Source organism: Rana temporaria, chromosome 11, assembly GCF_905171775.1.
Source record: "Rana temporaria chromosome 11, aRanTem1.1, whole genome shotgun sequence".
In the NCBI taxonomy this organism is placed as follows: domain Eukaryota; kingdom Metazoa; phylum Chordata; class Amphibia; order Anura; family Ranidae; genus Rana; species Rana temporaria.
This window is the reverse complement of record NC_053499.1, coordinates 2,716,617-2,733,033: the sequence shown is the minus strand read 5'-3', so window position 1 is coordinate 2,733,033 and position 16,417 is coordinate 2,716,617. Positions and strand designations below refer to the sequence as shown.

General features: G+C 42.1%; 1 protein-coding gene across 1 annotated transcript; it reads right to left on the bottom strand.

Annotated features, from left to right (window-relative positions):
- Positions 1-8,189: 8,189 nt before the first annotated feature.
- Positions 8,190-11,177, bottom strand: LOC120917410 (vomeronasal type-2 receptor 26-like). Its single transcript, XM_040328685.1, has 3 exons — positions 11,116-11,177; positions 10,202-10,332; positions 8,190-9,587 (listed from the first exon to the last, which is right to left on the bottom strand). Exons 1-3 carry the CDS (start codon positions 11,175-11,177, stop codon positions 8,680-8,682), a joined length of 1,101 nt encoding a protein of 366 aa, XP_040184619.1. The 3' UTR covers positions 8,190-8,679.
- Between the last annotated feature and the right edge of the window lie 5,240 nt (positions 11,178-16,417).

The window sequence follows — 16,417 nt, the reverse complement described above, 5'->3', positions numbered from 1 at the left end:
CCCGAAACAACCCAGGCAAAAAACCCTCTAACTCGGAATGACGAAAGGAAGAGCCACCAATTGAAGGCATAAAACTATGAATCGTCCTATTTAGCCGTCTGCGGATTCTATCCACGTGGAAAAGGGTGCCGTGCGGCGACCATAACAGCCTGGGAACCATCTCAGAATATACTAACACTGAACCTGGGAACATTTGAGTTATGGAATAGAGATCCCTTTTCATTTCACATAACAAGTCCCATGTGTTGAATTTACCCAAGTCATTAGCCCCCACGTGGATAACTATCACTTGGGGTTGAGGCCAGACAGAAGACAAATAAGCTAGGTGGTCTTTTAAATTGCGCCACCGCATACCTCTAACACCTGACCATAAAATTAAAAATAAATCAGGATCAAGCCCCAGGTTAGCAGAGTATGATCTGGATCCGGAGTGCTTGTAAGCCCAGAACACGTAGGAGTGACCTATGACCCAAGCGATATTCCTGGATAAATCTGAAAGAGAATCATAAAGTTAGAAGACTGGGACGAACATATAACTTATATCTATTGCTGCCCCACCTGCCCACTTTTTTAACCTTACTCTCTGAAAAACCTATAGAATCAGCTGTGGTGGCAGCGCCAATTCGGAAAGAATGGGAAGAAAATTGGTACCCAGATAAATTCAAGCGCTTCAAACAGGAGGCCAAAACAGCTGAGAACTGGTACCTAGTTAGAGAGGACAAGTCTTCATGAATAAAAAAGGAATCGTTACTCAATGGTCTGACCAAAAGATAATTACGAACATGAAACACGGGACAGATAGCCTCATTAGGAGAACTGGATAAAGAAAACCACTGGCCAACCTGAGAGGACTTTGATCTGGACAAAAACAGACGGACAGAACCGACGTCAAACTGAACATGAGAAAAACGGAGAAATGAAAAAGCGTTTCTATTTGCTGCAGTAAACTCACCTAACCGAAGGGCTCCAAAGAATGCTATAGAGAAAGCAGCCTTAAAAAGCAAAGATTCGAAATTGGATGAGCAGACATCTTGAAGGATCTGAAGAAGATCGATCAAAATGGGGATAGATATGGGACGCCTATTATCTAAAGAGGGCCTAGACTTTTTGAGGCCCTTCAAAACCTGGGTGACCTGAAAGAAAGAGGTAAGAGCAGGAAGGCCTGCAAACTTAAGGAAAAAAGAAACTCCAGCCAATATTTTACCTATGGAAGCCGGGGACAGATTAGACTGAATGAGAAAGGACAAAAAAGACAAAGCCACGTAAGAAGACACATCTAGTGGATCCAAACCCAATGGTTGACAGAAAGAGCACCATTTGTGCCATGAAAGCCTATAATCCCTCCAGGTGTTTTCCGCTACTGAAGCCTTGAGATTCCGGAATATTATTCCCAAATTAAGCCCCAGAGGAAGTCTGGGCAAGGGGTGCCATGTTGATCCGCTGATGGCGCCAACTCTCGGAATCTCTTGAACTGTGAACGAGATAAAGAATCTGCTATGTTATTTTCTTTACCTGCAATATGCTCAGCTCTCAACCATATATTACAGTTCATACAATGAAGTACAAGGAAACGCAATAACCTCAGAACGGGATCAGACTTAGAGGACAGAGTATTGATGGCAAAAAAGACACCTTTATTATCCGTATGAACTAAGATTCTACGATTCCTAAAGATGTCTTCCCACACAACCACCGACACAATCACTGGAAAGAGCTCCAACAGAACTAGATTTTGAAGTATCTCCTTCTGGAGCCAATCAGGGTGCCAGGACTGGGCGCACCAGCGCCCATCCAAGAAAGCCCCGAACCCAGCAGAGCCAGCTGCATCGGTGAAGAATTCCAACTGAGAACTATTAATAAAGTCCATTTGCCAGGCCGAGGAACCATTAAACTCATTTAAAAAAGCATCCCAAATTCTTAGATCATCCTTGATGCTTTTTGAAATTCGGAAATGAGCGTAAGGGTTCACCATACCTTTTATGGCTAACGAGAACCTGCGCGAAAATACCCTCGCCATAGGGATGACTCTGGCTGCAAAAGCAAAAAGACCCAGCAAAGATTGTGCCTCCTTTAAGCACACCTTCTTACTGACAAGAAAGGTTGCAATCATAGACTTCATTTTATGTATCTTCTGTTGTGGCAATCTGAATTCCATTCGTTCGGAGTCAACCGTGATCCCCAAAAATTCAATAACTGTCGTGGGAAAAACTGTTTTCTCCTGGGCCAGAGGCACGCCAAAGTCATGACAAACGTCAAAGAAAACCTGTAAAGCTTCCATACACACTGATGACCCCCGGGGACCTAAAAACAAGAAGTCATCTAGATAATGTAGGATAAGGCCTTGAGGGATAACGACTGACACGACCCAATGTAAGAAGGAGGAAAAAGCCTCGAAATAAAAGCATGACATAGAAAACCCCATTGGCATGCATTTATCAAAATAATATTTATTCAAAAATTGAAAACCCAAAGAATTGAAGCCTTGTGGATGCACGGGAAGAAGGCGGAAAGCCGACTTAATATCAGCCTTTGCTAGCACAGCCCCTTGCCCTGCTTGCCTCAAAAGACACAAAGCCTCATCAAATGAGGCGTAGCAGACTGGAGCCTCCACAGAGGCAACTTCGTCATTGAGTGACGAATGCGGTGGGTAAGATAGGTGGTGGATCAGTCTGAACGCACCCAGCTCTTTCTTGGGTACGATGCCCAAAGGGGACAACCGGAAATTAGAGAATGGCGGGTCATTAAAGGGGCCAGCCACCCTACCCTCAGACAATTCTTTGCAAATTTTCTCAAGCACTAAGTTAGAGTGCATGGATACCGATAGTAAATTTTTAACTGGTGTACACCCTGAACCAGTAAAGGATGGCACTAAGAAACCATTGGCAAAACCTTCAGTTAGCAGAGCCGCCATCCTGTGGTCTGGATAGCGCTCGAGCCATGGGCGCATTCTTGCCAGGCTCACCGGAGTCGGGGCCTTTCCCATGTGTGTCCTTGGGTCCTGAATGAGAGGAACTAGCGGCAGCTTTACGAAAACATCTGCTCGCCGCGTGAGTACCGCCACAATAAGAACACTCATGTTTGTATCTACAATTCAATAAGAATTTACATTGACCCTCATTGAATGCAAAGCATACACCCTTCCTGACTGGACTCTGACCATTTGAAGCGGGGCGAGGGGTGAACTGGGGCCTAGGTGGCAGCATAAGGTTTAACCATAAACCAACGTCCTTAGCCCCCCAATGCAGCGATGGGTGCACAGCTAGTTTTTGACGGAAATTCTCGTCATATGAGAACCATGCGGAGCCGCCAAAGTGGCGAAAGGCCTCCGCAATAATATCCAGGTGTTGGAATAAACCTGAGCACTTCCCCGGGAAGCGTTCTCCCATAACTGCTGAATAGATACAGAACGCTTGCAGCCAGTTTTGAAATGTCTTAGGAACCGCTCTCCTCCTATCTTCCTCTGTTCTTTCGCTGGACTGCCTGTCAGATTTAGCCAAAAACTCCTTAGAAGCAGGGAGAAGTGATAATATATCGAGATATTCACCCCTCCAAATTTTTTCTTTGACTGACTTAGACAGATGAAAACCCAGCGGGGATAAACTGCAAGGGAGGGGTTCCTTAAAGGAAGACTCGCTGACCATAGCAGCCGAGGATCTGAGGGGTAAAGTATTATTAACAGCAGGACACCTCACACTCGATCTGACAGTAACATCCTTATTTAGCAGAGAGGGATGACCAGCCTCATGCCACACCACACCAACCTCCTCCATATCAATAGCATTATCGCTATTTCCAGCACCAGTCTCCTGTGCACTCTGACTTACTGTGCATGCCTGAGTACTCAGACTCTCACCTGGTTGCACATACATATTTACATTTTGTGAGGTAAAATCCGCATCATGTATACCTTTGAACTGCTGCACAATGACAGACAAAGATTCAATTAGACTAGAAAATGCAGATAACTGGTTAACATTACTGAAAACAACTTCAGGTAAAACATGCTCACCCAAGTCCCCAGGAGGGGGGGAAGAGGCAGCGCTGCTCCCTTGCTGGCAAGAAGCACCTCTTGTTGCAGCTCCCTCAGCTTGAGGAGCTAAATTATTGGTCTTACATTTCTTTTTTCTTCCAGGCTGTTTCCTGGGGGCGCCCACGCTCATCTCTGGTACTGCAGCTGGGCTGACAGATAAAACAGAGCCACTCTCCTCAGACAGGCAACGCTTCAGCCACTCTTCACCTCCCCTGCTCTCCGCCTTCTCTAGGAGTCTACATAAGAGCTCCTCACGGCTGTCCTGCACAGCGCGCTTCATCCTGAGAGAGAGGGAGAGGCGGGCGATGCTGCTTGTCAGGAGATGTGACTGAGCAAATCGCCTCAGCCTCTCCCTTATATAGGCTCGTCCAGTGCGGGTTTTACCTCACGCGAACGGACCTATCAGAGAAGGGGGCTGCCGCAGCTGACCAATCAGAGGCTGTTACTACCCCAGAGCGCGGCAGCCCACTTCTCCCTCTGCTCTATCCCATGCAGGCTCAGCATACTGCCGTAGCCTCACATTCTGCACATGTCTACTAAAGATAGCCACAGAGAGGAAAAAATAAATAAAGCTGTTGTTTTGTTACAAATTTTAATTATTTAGAGATTCGGATGTATCTCAATTTCCAAATTAGAATAGTAACTAATTTCAATGAATCCAAAGTAAATTGTAACAAAGCAAATTATCCAAATTCAAAACTGACTTAGAATTCAAAAATGAATTTGAATTCAAATTCAAAAATGAATTAGAATTTGAAATGGAACTATATTGCAAAATATGCAGTAAGATATGAAAGTGAAATAACACGGTGATTCCTACTTAGGCTACTTTATAGAATTTAAAATAATATAGAATAAAACAGAATAGAAAAGAATGCAACAGAATTTGTTTTATTAGAATAGCATGAAATAGAAAGAATATAGCCATCCTCCAAAATTCTAATTTAAAATTGGAAAAGAATTGGAAATGAATAAAATAGAAAGAGTTATATCTACCTTCTGAAATTAGAATTTTGAACAAAATAAAACTAACTATTCTTCACAATGACTTTGGATTGATTCTATAATGTTGATTCAAATTTGAAAAAAATATTATAATCCATTTAAAATCAAATAAAGGAAATTAAACTAAATTAAATGAATTTCATTACAAATGCAACAACACAAAATTAGTAACTTAATGAATCGATCAAAAACAAAACAGATTTTTTAATTTTGTGCACTAAAGACAGCCACGGAGAGGAAAAAAATAAAGCTGTCAGGGAATATAATCATTCTATCTTCTGCCCTCAAACAAAATGGCTAAAAATACATTTAAACTTTTTATTGTGTTAAATAAAAAACAGACTTTTAAACAGTTATATTTAAAATACACAGAATAATAGTATATAGGCCAGTTTAAGAGAAATTAGAAATTAGAAATGTTATTATCAAAATAAGTCTTTCATGTCATGATAAAATGTTAGGATTGTGATATGTAAATTGAATAAGTAAATTAAGGTATAATTTAATCAATGAAATAGTACATTTAAAATAATGATACTGCATTCTGTTTCAGGACCTGACTTATAAGTCATCGAAAGAAGAAAAATGTAATATTTCTAGACCTTCCAGATGAAAACAAACTCTTGAAGCTTAAGAATATCAGTTCTGGGAAAAGATTTCACACAAAGGCCTTCAGAGAAAAACTCAAGACCCATCTTTTCTGAAGGCTAAATAGAAGGAAAATGGATGCCAAGCGCCTTGAGGCGATTCAGTTTGCATTTGTAGCGCTATATAAGTTATTCACTCATTCACTCACTCACAAGAGATTCATTTGTTATAATTATTGTTGTCTTTTTATGTTCAATAAAGTTCTTCCAACTTTACAGAGTGCAGGAAGAAGAAAAAAAAACGAAACCCTCAAGACCTCTAATAAGAGAGAAACTTATAAAAAAACAATTGACTTTTAAATTTTTGACTACTGATGAAATAATTAATCTATCAGATATATTGCACTTTTTATATATATATATATATATATATATATATATATATATATATATATATATATATATATATATATACATTTTTATGTGACGGATATGTTTATCATATCAAGATGAGATATTTTTTACACATCAATTTTTACAAACACATGTAGTGTACTTTCAGAGTTGAAAGGGTTAAACCTCTTTACAATAGAGTCACTTTAGTTAGGAAGAACATCTGATGTTAATTAAGATAAGAGTATATCTTTTTATTAAAGTGAATCTGTGAATTTACAGGTTTTTTCTTTCGATTCAAATTGTACAAAACGATAATTTCAGTGGAATCGAAAACTTTTGATTGTTTTTTTCAGATTCCAATGTGGCAAAGTGAACAAACAAAAGTAAAACTTCAAATGATTCCAATGACTCTTTAAATCACCTTTGGCTTAACTAAAACTGCATTATTTTGAAATGGTACTTTAATAACACACACAGTCTTTGATTTCAGCAATATGTGTACAGTTAGGGCCCTTTCAGATGTGCAGACCGTATGTCCGCATTTTCATCCATCCGTTGCGGATGAAAACGGGACATACATTGGTCCCTATGTGTGCGGGGACCGCCCTGTCAGCCGACGGCTCAGCTGGGATTTTACGGAGGATCCCCACTGAGCTTTTGCGGACACACGGAGCGGATCATTACTGATCCGTCCATGTGAAAGGGCCCTTAGGCCCCATACATACGATAGAATTTATCCGCGAATACGGTCCAGCGGACCGTTTCCGCGGATAAATCCTCTCGTGGATTTCGGCGGATTTTCATGCGATGGTGTGTACTCACCATCGCATTGAAATCCGCGCCGAAATCCTCTGGCGATGACGTGTCGCGCCTTCGCCGCGATTATGACGCGGCGACGTGCACGACGCTGTCATATAAGGAATTCCACGCATGCGTCAAATCATTACGACGCATGCGGGGGATCCCTTCGGACGGATGGATTCGGTGAGTCTGTACAGACCAGCGGATCCATCCGTTGGGATGGATTCCAGCAGATGGATTTGTTGTGCATGTCAGCGAATATCCGATCTGCTGGAATCCATCCCAGGGGAGATATATCCGCGGATAAAGATCCGCTGGAGTGTACACACCATAGGATCTATCCGCTGAAACCCATTTGCTGGGATTTATCTGCGGATGGATTCTATGGTGTGTATGGGGCCTTAGAGTTCAACTGAAGTTTAATGTAAGTTCAATTTGAATTTTAGTACGAATTTTGTTTTCTTATCTTGGTAAAATTATTTTTTCATTGTAATTCAGGTATTCAGTTATATCCGAATCTCTGAATAACGAAAACTCATCCAAATATTAATTTTGAATGAAATGAACTGCACATGTCTAAAAAATGCAATTATTGCTGCAGCAGGTTTTATATACAACACAGATGTACCACTTTACAGGCAGACTAAGGGGTTCACCCAGGTCACTATATTTAAAAGGAATTTTTCATTTTTATAGTTATTTCTTATTTTGACAGTTTCACTTTAAAGCGGGAGTTCACCCGAAAAAAATTTTTTTTAACCTTAGATTGATGCTCATTTTGTCAAGGGGAATCTGGTATTTTTTTTAAAATCGAAGCCGTACTTACCGTTTTAGAGATAGATCTTCTCCGCCGCTTCCGGGTATGGTCTTCGGGACTGGGCGTTCCTATTTGATTGACAGGCTTCCGACAGGCTTCCGACGGTCGCATACATCGCGTCACGAGTAGCCGGAAAAAGCCGAACGTCGGTGCAGCTCTATACGGCGCCTGCGCATCGACGTTCGGCTACTTTCGGAAAATCGTGAAGCGATAGATGTGACCGTCAGAAGCCTGTCGGAAGCCTGTCAATCAAATAGGAACGCCCAGTCCCGCAGCCCAAACCCGGAAGCGGCGGAGAAGATCGCTCTCTAAAACGGTAAGTACGGCTTCAATTTTAAAAAAACTACCCGATTCCCCTTGACAAAATGAGCCTCAATCTAATGTTAAAAATTAACTTTTCGGGTGAACCTCCACTTTAAGCATCGGTAAATCACTGCACATTTAAAAATTATGTTTTTTACAAACTTTTTTTCATTGATACATGTCCCCCAGGGCAGTACCCAAACCCCCATAATAATTGTATGCCCAATTACTTGCATACAAGCCTTCAAAATGGGAACTTTGGATTTTCTCAGTTCGGGTCCCATAGACTTCAATGGGGTTTGTCATATGGCTCCGAACTTTAGCAATCTTTAAAAGTTCTGCCGGGAACTGAACAGGGGGCCGTTCAATCCATCTTTAAAAAATACATTTAATGCTGTATTATTTACGAGCTGCAAGAATTTGTATCTTTCATATCTGTCTGGAGTTCAGACTTTAAGTTTTATGACACCGATAGAGATGTGTGTGTCTTATGGGCGTGTTTGTGTGATTTGGAAACATTTATATCTTGATGATTGAATTCTTTAACATATTTTAAATATTTGAAATTTGATTGACATAATGTACATTTGCTTATTTTTTAATAATTGTTCTCTTACACTACAAGTGGAAATTAAATAAGTCATTTTACTTTTTGCAACCTTAACAAATTAAAAAATAATAATAATAAAATAAATAAATAAATAACTGTCTACTTTTTTAAGTCTTTAAATAAAGAAAGTTTATATATTTCTTTGACTGTGCAGATAGACTTTTGTATTCAGTTCTGGTCTACAGAGAATTAAAAAGCATTTTGTAAGAAATATACAATATAAGAGACCGTTATTGGAAATCAGGATGGCGAATATCTCCACAGCCACCGTGTATTTCCCTTTGGTGCTCAGATAGGCCGGGATCATGGCAATCCAGACACTGCAGAACACCAGCATGCTGAAGGTGATGTATTTGGCTTCATTAAAACTGTCCGGTAATGTCCTGGCAAAAAAAGCAATAATAAAACTGACAGCAGCCAGGATCCCCATATACCCCAGGACAGAGTAGAAGCCGATAACTGACCCTTCGTTACACTGAATGATGATCTTCTCCTGGTAGGAGTGTGTGTCCAATTCCTGGAAGGGAGGAGAGATGGACAACCAACTAACACAGATTATAACCTGAACATTGGAACAAGCTAAGACTATACAGGTGGGCAGTTTTACTCCAATCCATTTCCTCCACACGCTGTTGGGTTTGGTGGCTTTGAAGGCAATGCAAACCATAATAGTCTTGGCCAATACAGAAGATACGGCTATTGTAAAGAGAATTCCAAAGGAAACTTGGCGTAGCAAGCAGGTTACATCCACAGGACGACCCAGGAAGAGGAACACACAGAGGAAACCCAACATGATGGAGACCAGGAGGACGAAGCTGAGGCTCTTGTTATTGGCTTTCACAACTGGCGTGTCCTGGTGTAAAATAAAAACGACGAGAACTAGAAGAGTCTTCCCAAAACACAACAGTGAGACGACTATAAATACTAGTGAGAGCGTGTCATCAGCGAAGGGAAGAAATTCTGATTGTTTGGATATACAGCGTGTTTTGTTCTCATTTGGCCATTCATGATCGGGGCATTTCATGCAGTTTTCACTATCTGGAAAACAAAATAAAATCAATGATCACTGTGAGCACTTACCTTGTCTTGGTTTACTCGTATGGGCGTAATCAGATATTAATAGTTGTCAAATATCTAATAAACTAATGCCCCATACACACGATCGGAATTTCCGATGGAAAAAGTCAGACAGACTCTGCTCACTATTAACTTTAAATGAAGAACCTGTAAAGGCTTTAAAAGTGTCACCCGTGAATAATTTTTAGGCTCTGTAGTTTGTCGCCATTTCGGAGCTGTTCTCAATTTTAAATCTTGGCACGTTTGGTATCTATATACTCAATGCAACAACATATTTTATGTCTAACAAAATATTTGTATATAATATCTTTTTTTTGTACGCACAAAAATTCATTCAAATTGATTTTTTTTCCCGAAAATTTGCATTTTCCCATATATCATGTGACATAAAAAATTGCAACAGCCACCACTTTATTCTCCAGGGGGGGAGGGGGGGCTCTGCTTTTAGAAAATATATATTGTTTCTGAACCATTTTCTAGCAAAACATTTTGATTTTATCATGTATGTGAAAAATGTACAAATTCCCCCGGAGAGCAGATGGTAAAAATAACACCCCCCCAGTAATATTTAATACCCATTACCTGTAATATTGGACATTTCTCCATATGCACACGTGACACAACTATGACAACAGGATTGTATGGCGAAGCCGGGAACTTTCCGATATCCTGGGAGACAACTTTCTGAGCACTGAGCTTTTGGAACCTAACAGAAAGCAACATGTTGTATTATATATGGAAGTTCATTAAATGAATCTATAAAACCAAGAAACTTCTTCTTTGGTGGATATGTTTAACCACTTAAGACCCGGACCAATATGTGCAAAAGTTATAGCGTTTACAAAATAGGGGAAAGTTTTATGGCATTTTTATAAATATTTTTTTTTTACTATTAATGGCGGCGATCAGCGATTTTTTTTGTGACTGCGACATTATGGCGGACACATCGGACACTTTTGACAAATTATTTGGACCATTGTCATTTTCACAGCGAAAAGTGCTATAAAAATGCACTGATTACTGTGAAAATTACAATGGCAGTGAAGGGGTTAACCACTAGGGGGCACTAAGGGGTTAAGTGTGCCCTAAGGGAGTGATTCTACCTGTAGGGGGGCGTGGCTGTAGGTGTGACGTCACTGATCGTCGTTCCCTATGACAGGGAATAGACGATCAGTGACACTGCCAAAGAGAAGAACGGGGAAGGCGTGTTTACACTCACCTCCTCCCGTTCTTCAGCTCCTGTGACCCGATCGCGGGACACCGGCGGCGATCGGGTCTGCGGGTCCTGCGGGCGTGGTCACGGAGCTTTGCGACCCACGCCTGGGCTCTTAAAGGCGATGTACAGGTACGTGCCTGTGCCCAGCCTCGCCATTCTGCCGACATATATCGGCGTTAGGCGGTCCTTAAGTGGTCAAAGTGATTTGCCCTCACCCCTATCCTATTATTTCAGAAGTCCTTTTTTCTAAAGTCCTCTTTTTTATTTTGTTACAGTAGCTTGACAACTGTCAGGGAAATGGCCGTAGTGTGGGCAACTCCGCCAGTAACCGCCATGGTCGCGCCAGTCATGTTCTTCAGCGTGCACACTGCGGCGCACGGGCGCGCACGCCGTGACAATTGTAGGAGCATTCCCCGGTCTATTTAAACCTGCCACTGCACCCCAGTTACCTTCTGTTAGCATCTATCCGGTCTGCAGCAGCAACGGCAATCCGTGCACCTTTGGGCACGGCACTCCCTGTCTCATCTCCAGGGGTACGGTGCACTTAGCCGCAAGGGGCGCCCTCTCAGCAACCCGGCCTCACACCCGAGACTGACAACAACATTTTTTCCTGATTTTTTAATACTGTGAGCTACTCTTATGCCTAAATGGATTTTAAAAGCCAACTTATTATCTGGAATATTCACATAACAAGAGATATTTTTTTAGTGGGATTTTAACAATGCCGAAAATAGAACAAAAAAAATCTACTTTATTGTAAAAAAAAAAAAAAAAAATCACATTTTATTAGAACATCATTGAAAAAATGATAAAACCCAACAACTTGTCATTTATATGGTCATAATTGTTGTTTTCGCAAATATTGGTGGTGTGGTATCTGTTCCCGACGTGTTTCGCCACTTGGGGCTTCTTCAGGGTACTTGGAAACCACTGTTAATACAGTTGCTATATCAAAAAACAGAACAATCAATAATAAATTACACATAATAAGGTAATTATTATTGATTGTTCTGGTTTTTGATGTAGCAACTGTATTAACAGTGGTTTCCAAGTCCCCGGAGTCAATACTTTGTAGAACTGTTTTTCACTGCAGCTGCAAGTCTTTTTGGGGGTGTCTCTACCAGCTTTGCACATCTAGAGAGGGACATTTTTGCCCGTTCTTCTTTGTAAAATATCTCAAGCTCTGTCAGATTGGATGGAGAGTGTCTGTGAACAGCAATTTTTGAATCTTGCCACAGATTCTCAATGAGATTTTATGTCTGGATTGTGACTGGGCCATTCTAACACATGAATAGGCTTTGATCTAAACCATTCCATTGTAGCTCTGGCTGTACTTTAGGGTAGTTGTCCTGCTGGAAGGTGAACCTCTGCCCCGGTCTCAAGTCTTTTGTAGACTCTAACAGGTTTTCTTCAAAGATTGTCCTGTATTTGTCTCCATCCATCTTCCCATCAACTCTGACCAGCTTCCCTGTCCCTGCTGAAGAAAAGCGTCCCCATCACATGATGCTGCCACCACCATGCTTCACAGTGGGGATGGTGTGTTCAAGGTTATGTGCAGTGTTAGTTTTCTGCCACACACTGAGGTGATTTACTAAAGGCAAAAAGACTGTGCACTTTGCAAAGTGTAAATCAACTGCAGAGTGTTTTGCTTTTAGGCCAAAAAAAATCAATTTTGGTGTCATCTGACCAGAGCGCCTTCTTCCACATGTTTGCTGTGTCCCCTCCCCCACATGGCTTCTCACAAACTACAAACAGGACTTCTTATGTCTTTTTTTCTCCAATGTCTTTCTTCTTGTCACTCTTTCATCAAGGGCAGATTTGTGGAGAGACCACTAATAGTTGTCCTGTGGACAGATTCTCCCCCCCTGAGCTGTGGATCTCTGCAGCTCCTCCAGAGTTACCATGGACCTCTTGGCTACTTCTCTGATGAATGCTCGCCTTGCCCGGCCCGGTCAGTTTAGGTGGACGGCCATGTCTTGGTAGGTTTGCGGTTGTGCCATACTCTTTCCATTTTCCGATGATGGATTGAACAGAAGCTCCGTGAGATCTTCAAGGCTGAGATACGTTATGCCCGCAGAAAATTATGCCGGGCTATCTGAATCTAGCCCGTAATGTCTACCCTAGAGAGAAATGTGGGAGAAAAGACGTAATTCTTGCTTTATCTTAGGGCAAGATGAGTCCTCGCCATGCGGGGAATAGTTGATAGTGTTGATTACGGCATATGAATGAGTGACCCACCTTTTTAGAACTTTTTTCTGTAGCACCTTACCAGATCTCGTACAGCCTTACCTGATTTTTCTCATTTTTCCAGTTGATTAATGTAGAATTAATTTCAAGTTTCCAATAGCCTAACCCATCACTAAGGAACATCCCAACATGTCTTGTAAACAAACTCCCATTAACAAAAACATGGTTCTGAACATCAAACTGCTTTTCAAGATCTTCGTTTGCTTTTGCACTGACCTTCGCATGTGCCAATTTGTTTGACTGCCAGTTAAGCTGCAAAGTAAAAACATTGCTTATTACATTACAAATCACTGTTACTGAACTTCTACATTACAGTAGGTAGATATAAACCCAGGGCCAAATCCTCAAAAGGGATACGCAGGCGGAACTGCTGTTCAGCCTGCGTATCCCTGTGCCTATCTTTGGAACTGATCCTCAGAATCAGTTTCCCATAGTTAGGCAGAAGATCCGACATCTGTAAGAGACTTACACTGTCGGATCTTAGGATGCAGTACTGCATCCGCCGCTGGGGGCATTTCGAGTCGAAATGCCGCTTTGCGTATGCAAATGAGGACTTACGGAGATCCACAAAGCTTTTCAGCTTTGTGTTTTCTGCGTAAGTTTACGTTTGCATACGTAAAATTAGTTCTGCTTTTACAAGGTGTAAACTAGTAACACCTTGTAAAAACAGATCTTTTTTTCGATCGCCGCGTTTTTTTTTAAATTTTGATTTTTTTTTCCCGGCGCGTAACTTTTTTTTTACCCGACGCAACTTTATTGTCCCGTCGCAATCCACAAAGCCCGACGTAACGTAATTTTGCGCGCTGCCCGTCGGGAAAATGACGTCACGAGCATGCGCAGTACGGCCGGCGCGGGAGCGCGCCTCATTTAAATTGTCATCGCCCCCTGCAGAAGAGGACCGCCTTGCGCCGGAGACATTTAAGTTACACGGCCTGAAATTTCTAGGTAAGTGCTTTGTGGATCGGGCACTTAGGTAGAAATTTTAAGTCAGTGTAACTTAAATGGGAAAAAATAAGTTAGGCAGGATTTTTGAGGATTTGGCCCCCGGTAACTAAAATATGTTCCTACATTAATAGCATTTCAAAACTCAATTCTTCCCACTGACTGGAAAGTTATTTCTAATGCCGCGTACACATGATCGGAATTTCCGATGAAAAAAAGTCAGACGGAATTTTTTTCATCGTATATTCCGACCGTGTGTGTAGCCCCATCTGATTTTTTCTCCGTCGGAGTTTAGAAATAGAACATGTTTTATTTTCTTCCGATGAAAAAAAAATCCTATCGGAAATTCCGATCGTCTGCGCGGAACTCCGACGGAGAAAAAAAAACACGAATGCTCAGAATCAAGTCGGCGCATGCTCGGAAGCATTGAACTTAATTTTTCTCGGCTCGTAATGTGTTTTACGTCACCGCGTTTTGGACGGTCGGAATTTGGTCTGACGGTGTGTATGCAAGACAGCTTGGACGGAATTCTGACGGAAAATTCCATCGGATGTGCAGGGCGTAGGGTTCCTCTCTGTTGAAAAGGTTAAAAGGCTGTTCTAGGAAAATAGCAGTGAAATGGTTGACTACACGGAAAAGGTAGAGGGAGGTGCCAAGGTCAGGTTCCCACTTTTGCATGGAGCTAGATTTGTTAAAAATGCATGAATCCTGTAAGACATAATAGAAAAGAGAAATACCTTTAGGTTTTCTTAGAGGGTGGGTAAAAATGTCCCAGGTTACGGGGGGGGGGGTGGGGGGTGGCATAAATAGCGTAGGGAGGGATTTTTAGCTATAAAGTGCACTACTGGGTTTTTGTTTTGTGTATTATTTATGTTCATTATGTTCACTGATGAGGCTGCGGCGATGGGCACTGATGAGGCGCCACTAATGGGCACTGATGAGGCGGCATTGATGAGAGGGCACTGAAGGGCACTGTTGAGGAGGCACTAACATGCAACGCTGATGGGCACCGATGGAGCAGCACTGATGAGCACAAGAAAGGTGGCACTGATACAGTACGGGGCATTGATATGCGCTTTCAGGCGCCTTACAGGCGCTTTTATTACAGCCACAGCGCCTGAAAAACGACTGAAAAAAGACAGAAAAACGCCCCAGTGTGAAATGGGTCTTGAGGAGGCGGAATACAAATACAAATTTATTTGTAAAAAAAAATGAAAACCATTTAACATTTTCCTTTCTCTTCACAGTTAAATAGGAAATATTAACCCTTAAGGCCCGGATTCACGTAGCACTTACGCAACGTATCTCGAGATACGCCACGTAAGTGTAAATGTGCGCCGTCGTAACTGTGCGCCCATACCCACAGAACTAGATACGCCTAAAAATAGGCTTCCTACGACCGACGTAAGTTTCCTACGCCGTCGTATCGTGGGCGCATATTTACGCTGGCCGCAAGGGGCGCTTCCATTGATTTACGAATCGAATATGCAAATGAGGGAGATACGCTGATTCACGAACATACTTGCGCCCGGCGCATTAATATACGCGGTTTACGTAAGTTGTACGTCCGGCGTAAGGTTAAGCCTCATAAAGCAGGGGTAAGTCATGTTAAGGTATGGACCAGGGAACTGCCGTCGGATTTTACGTTGTTTACGTAGTAGTACGTGAATAGGGCTGGGCGTAGGTTACGTCACGTCGTAGGCAGTGATTCGACAGATCTTATGGAGTATTTTAGTCGTGATTCTGAGCATGCGCACTGGGATGCATCCACGGTACGGCGCATGTGCCGTTCGTTCGGCCCATCATTTGCATGGGGTCACGCTTCATTTAAATGGATCACGCCCACCTTCCAGCTACTTTGAATTAGGCCGGCTTACGCCGAGGAATTTACGTTACGCAGGCGCAACGTTGGGAGCGAGTGCTTTGTGAATACTGTGCTCGCCGCTCTGCTATACGTCGACGTAGCGTATATTCGCTACGCCGGCATAACTATGCACCGCTCTACGTGAATCCAGGCCTAAGAGAGCCGGTTCACACAGGGGCGGCACGACTTCGGGGGCGACTCGGCCAGGCGACCTGAAGACGACTTCTAAGGCGACTTGCAAAATGACTTCTGTATACTGTAGAAGTCAATGCAAGTCGCCCCGAGTCGCCCCCGAAGTCGTACAAGAACCTTTTTCTTGCGTCGCTCCTATTAGAACGGTTCTATTCACTAGAATGGAGCACGACTTGTCAGGCGGCTGCGTCGCCTGACGAGTCGCCCCAGTGTGAACCGGGTCTAAAAGCTATATAATTAAAATAACATTAAAATAAAAATGAAAATAAAAATAAATATAAAAACAAATAAAAATACAAATAAAAGTAAATATCAAATAAAATAAAAATA

What these genes read in the sequence shown, in the direction of transcription:
- LOC120917410 (XM_040328685.1), bottom strand. Translation starts at nt 11,177, where the DNA reads ATGGCGGTTACTGGCGGAGTTGCCCACACTACGGCCATTTCCCTGACA. An exon ending in CTGACAGTTGTCAAGCTACT is followed by an intron (nt 10,333 to 11,115) that starts GTAACAAAATAA and finishes GCTTTCTGTTAG; the next exon opens with GTTCCAAAAGCTCAGTGCTC. An exon ending in TCCAATATTACAGGTAATGG is followed by an intron (nt 9,588 to 10,201) that starts GTATTAAATATT and finishes TTTGTTTTCCAG; the next exon opens with ATAGTGAAAACTGCATGAAA.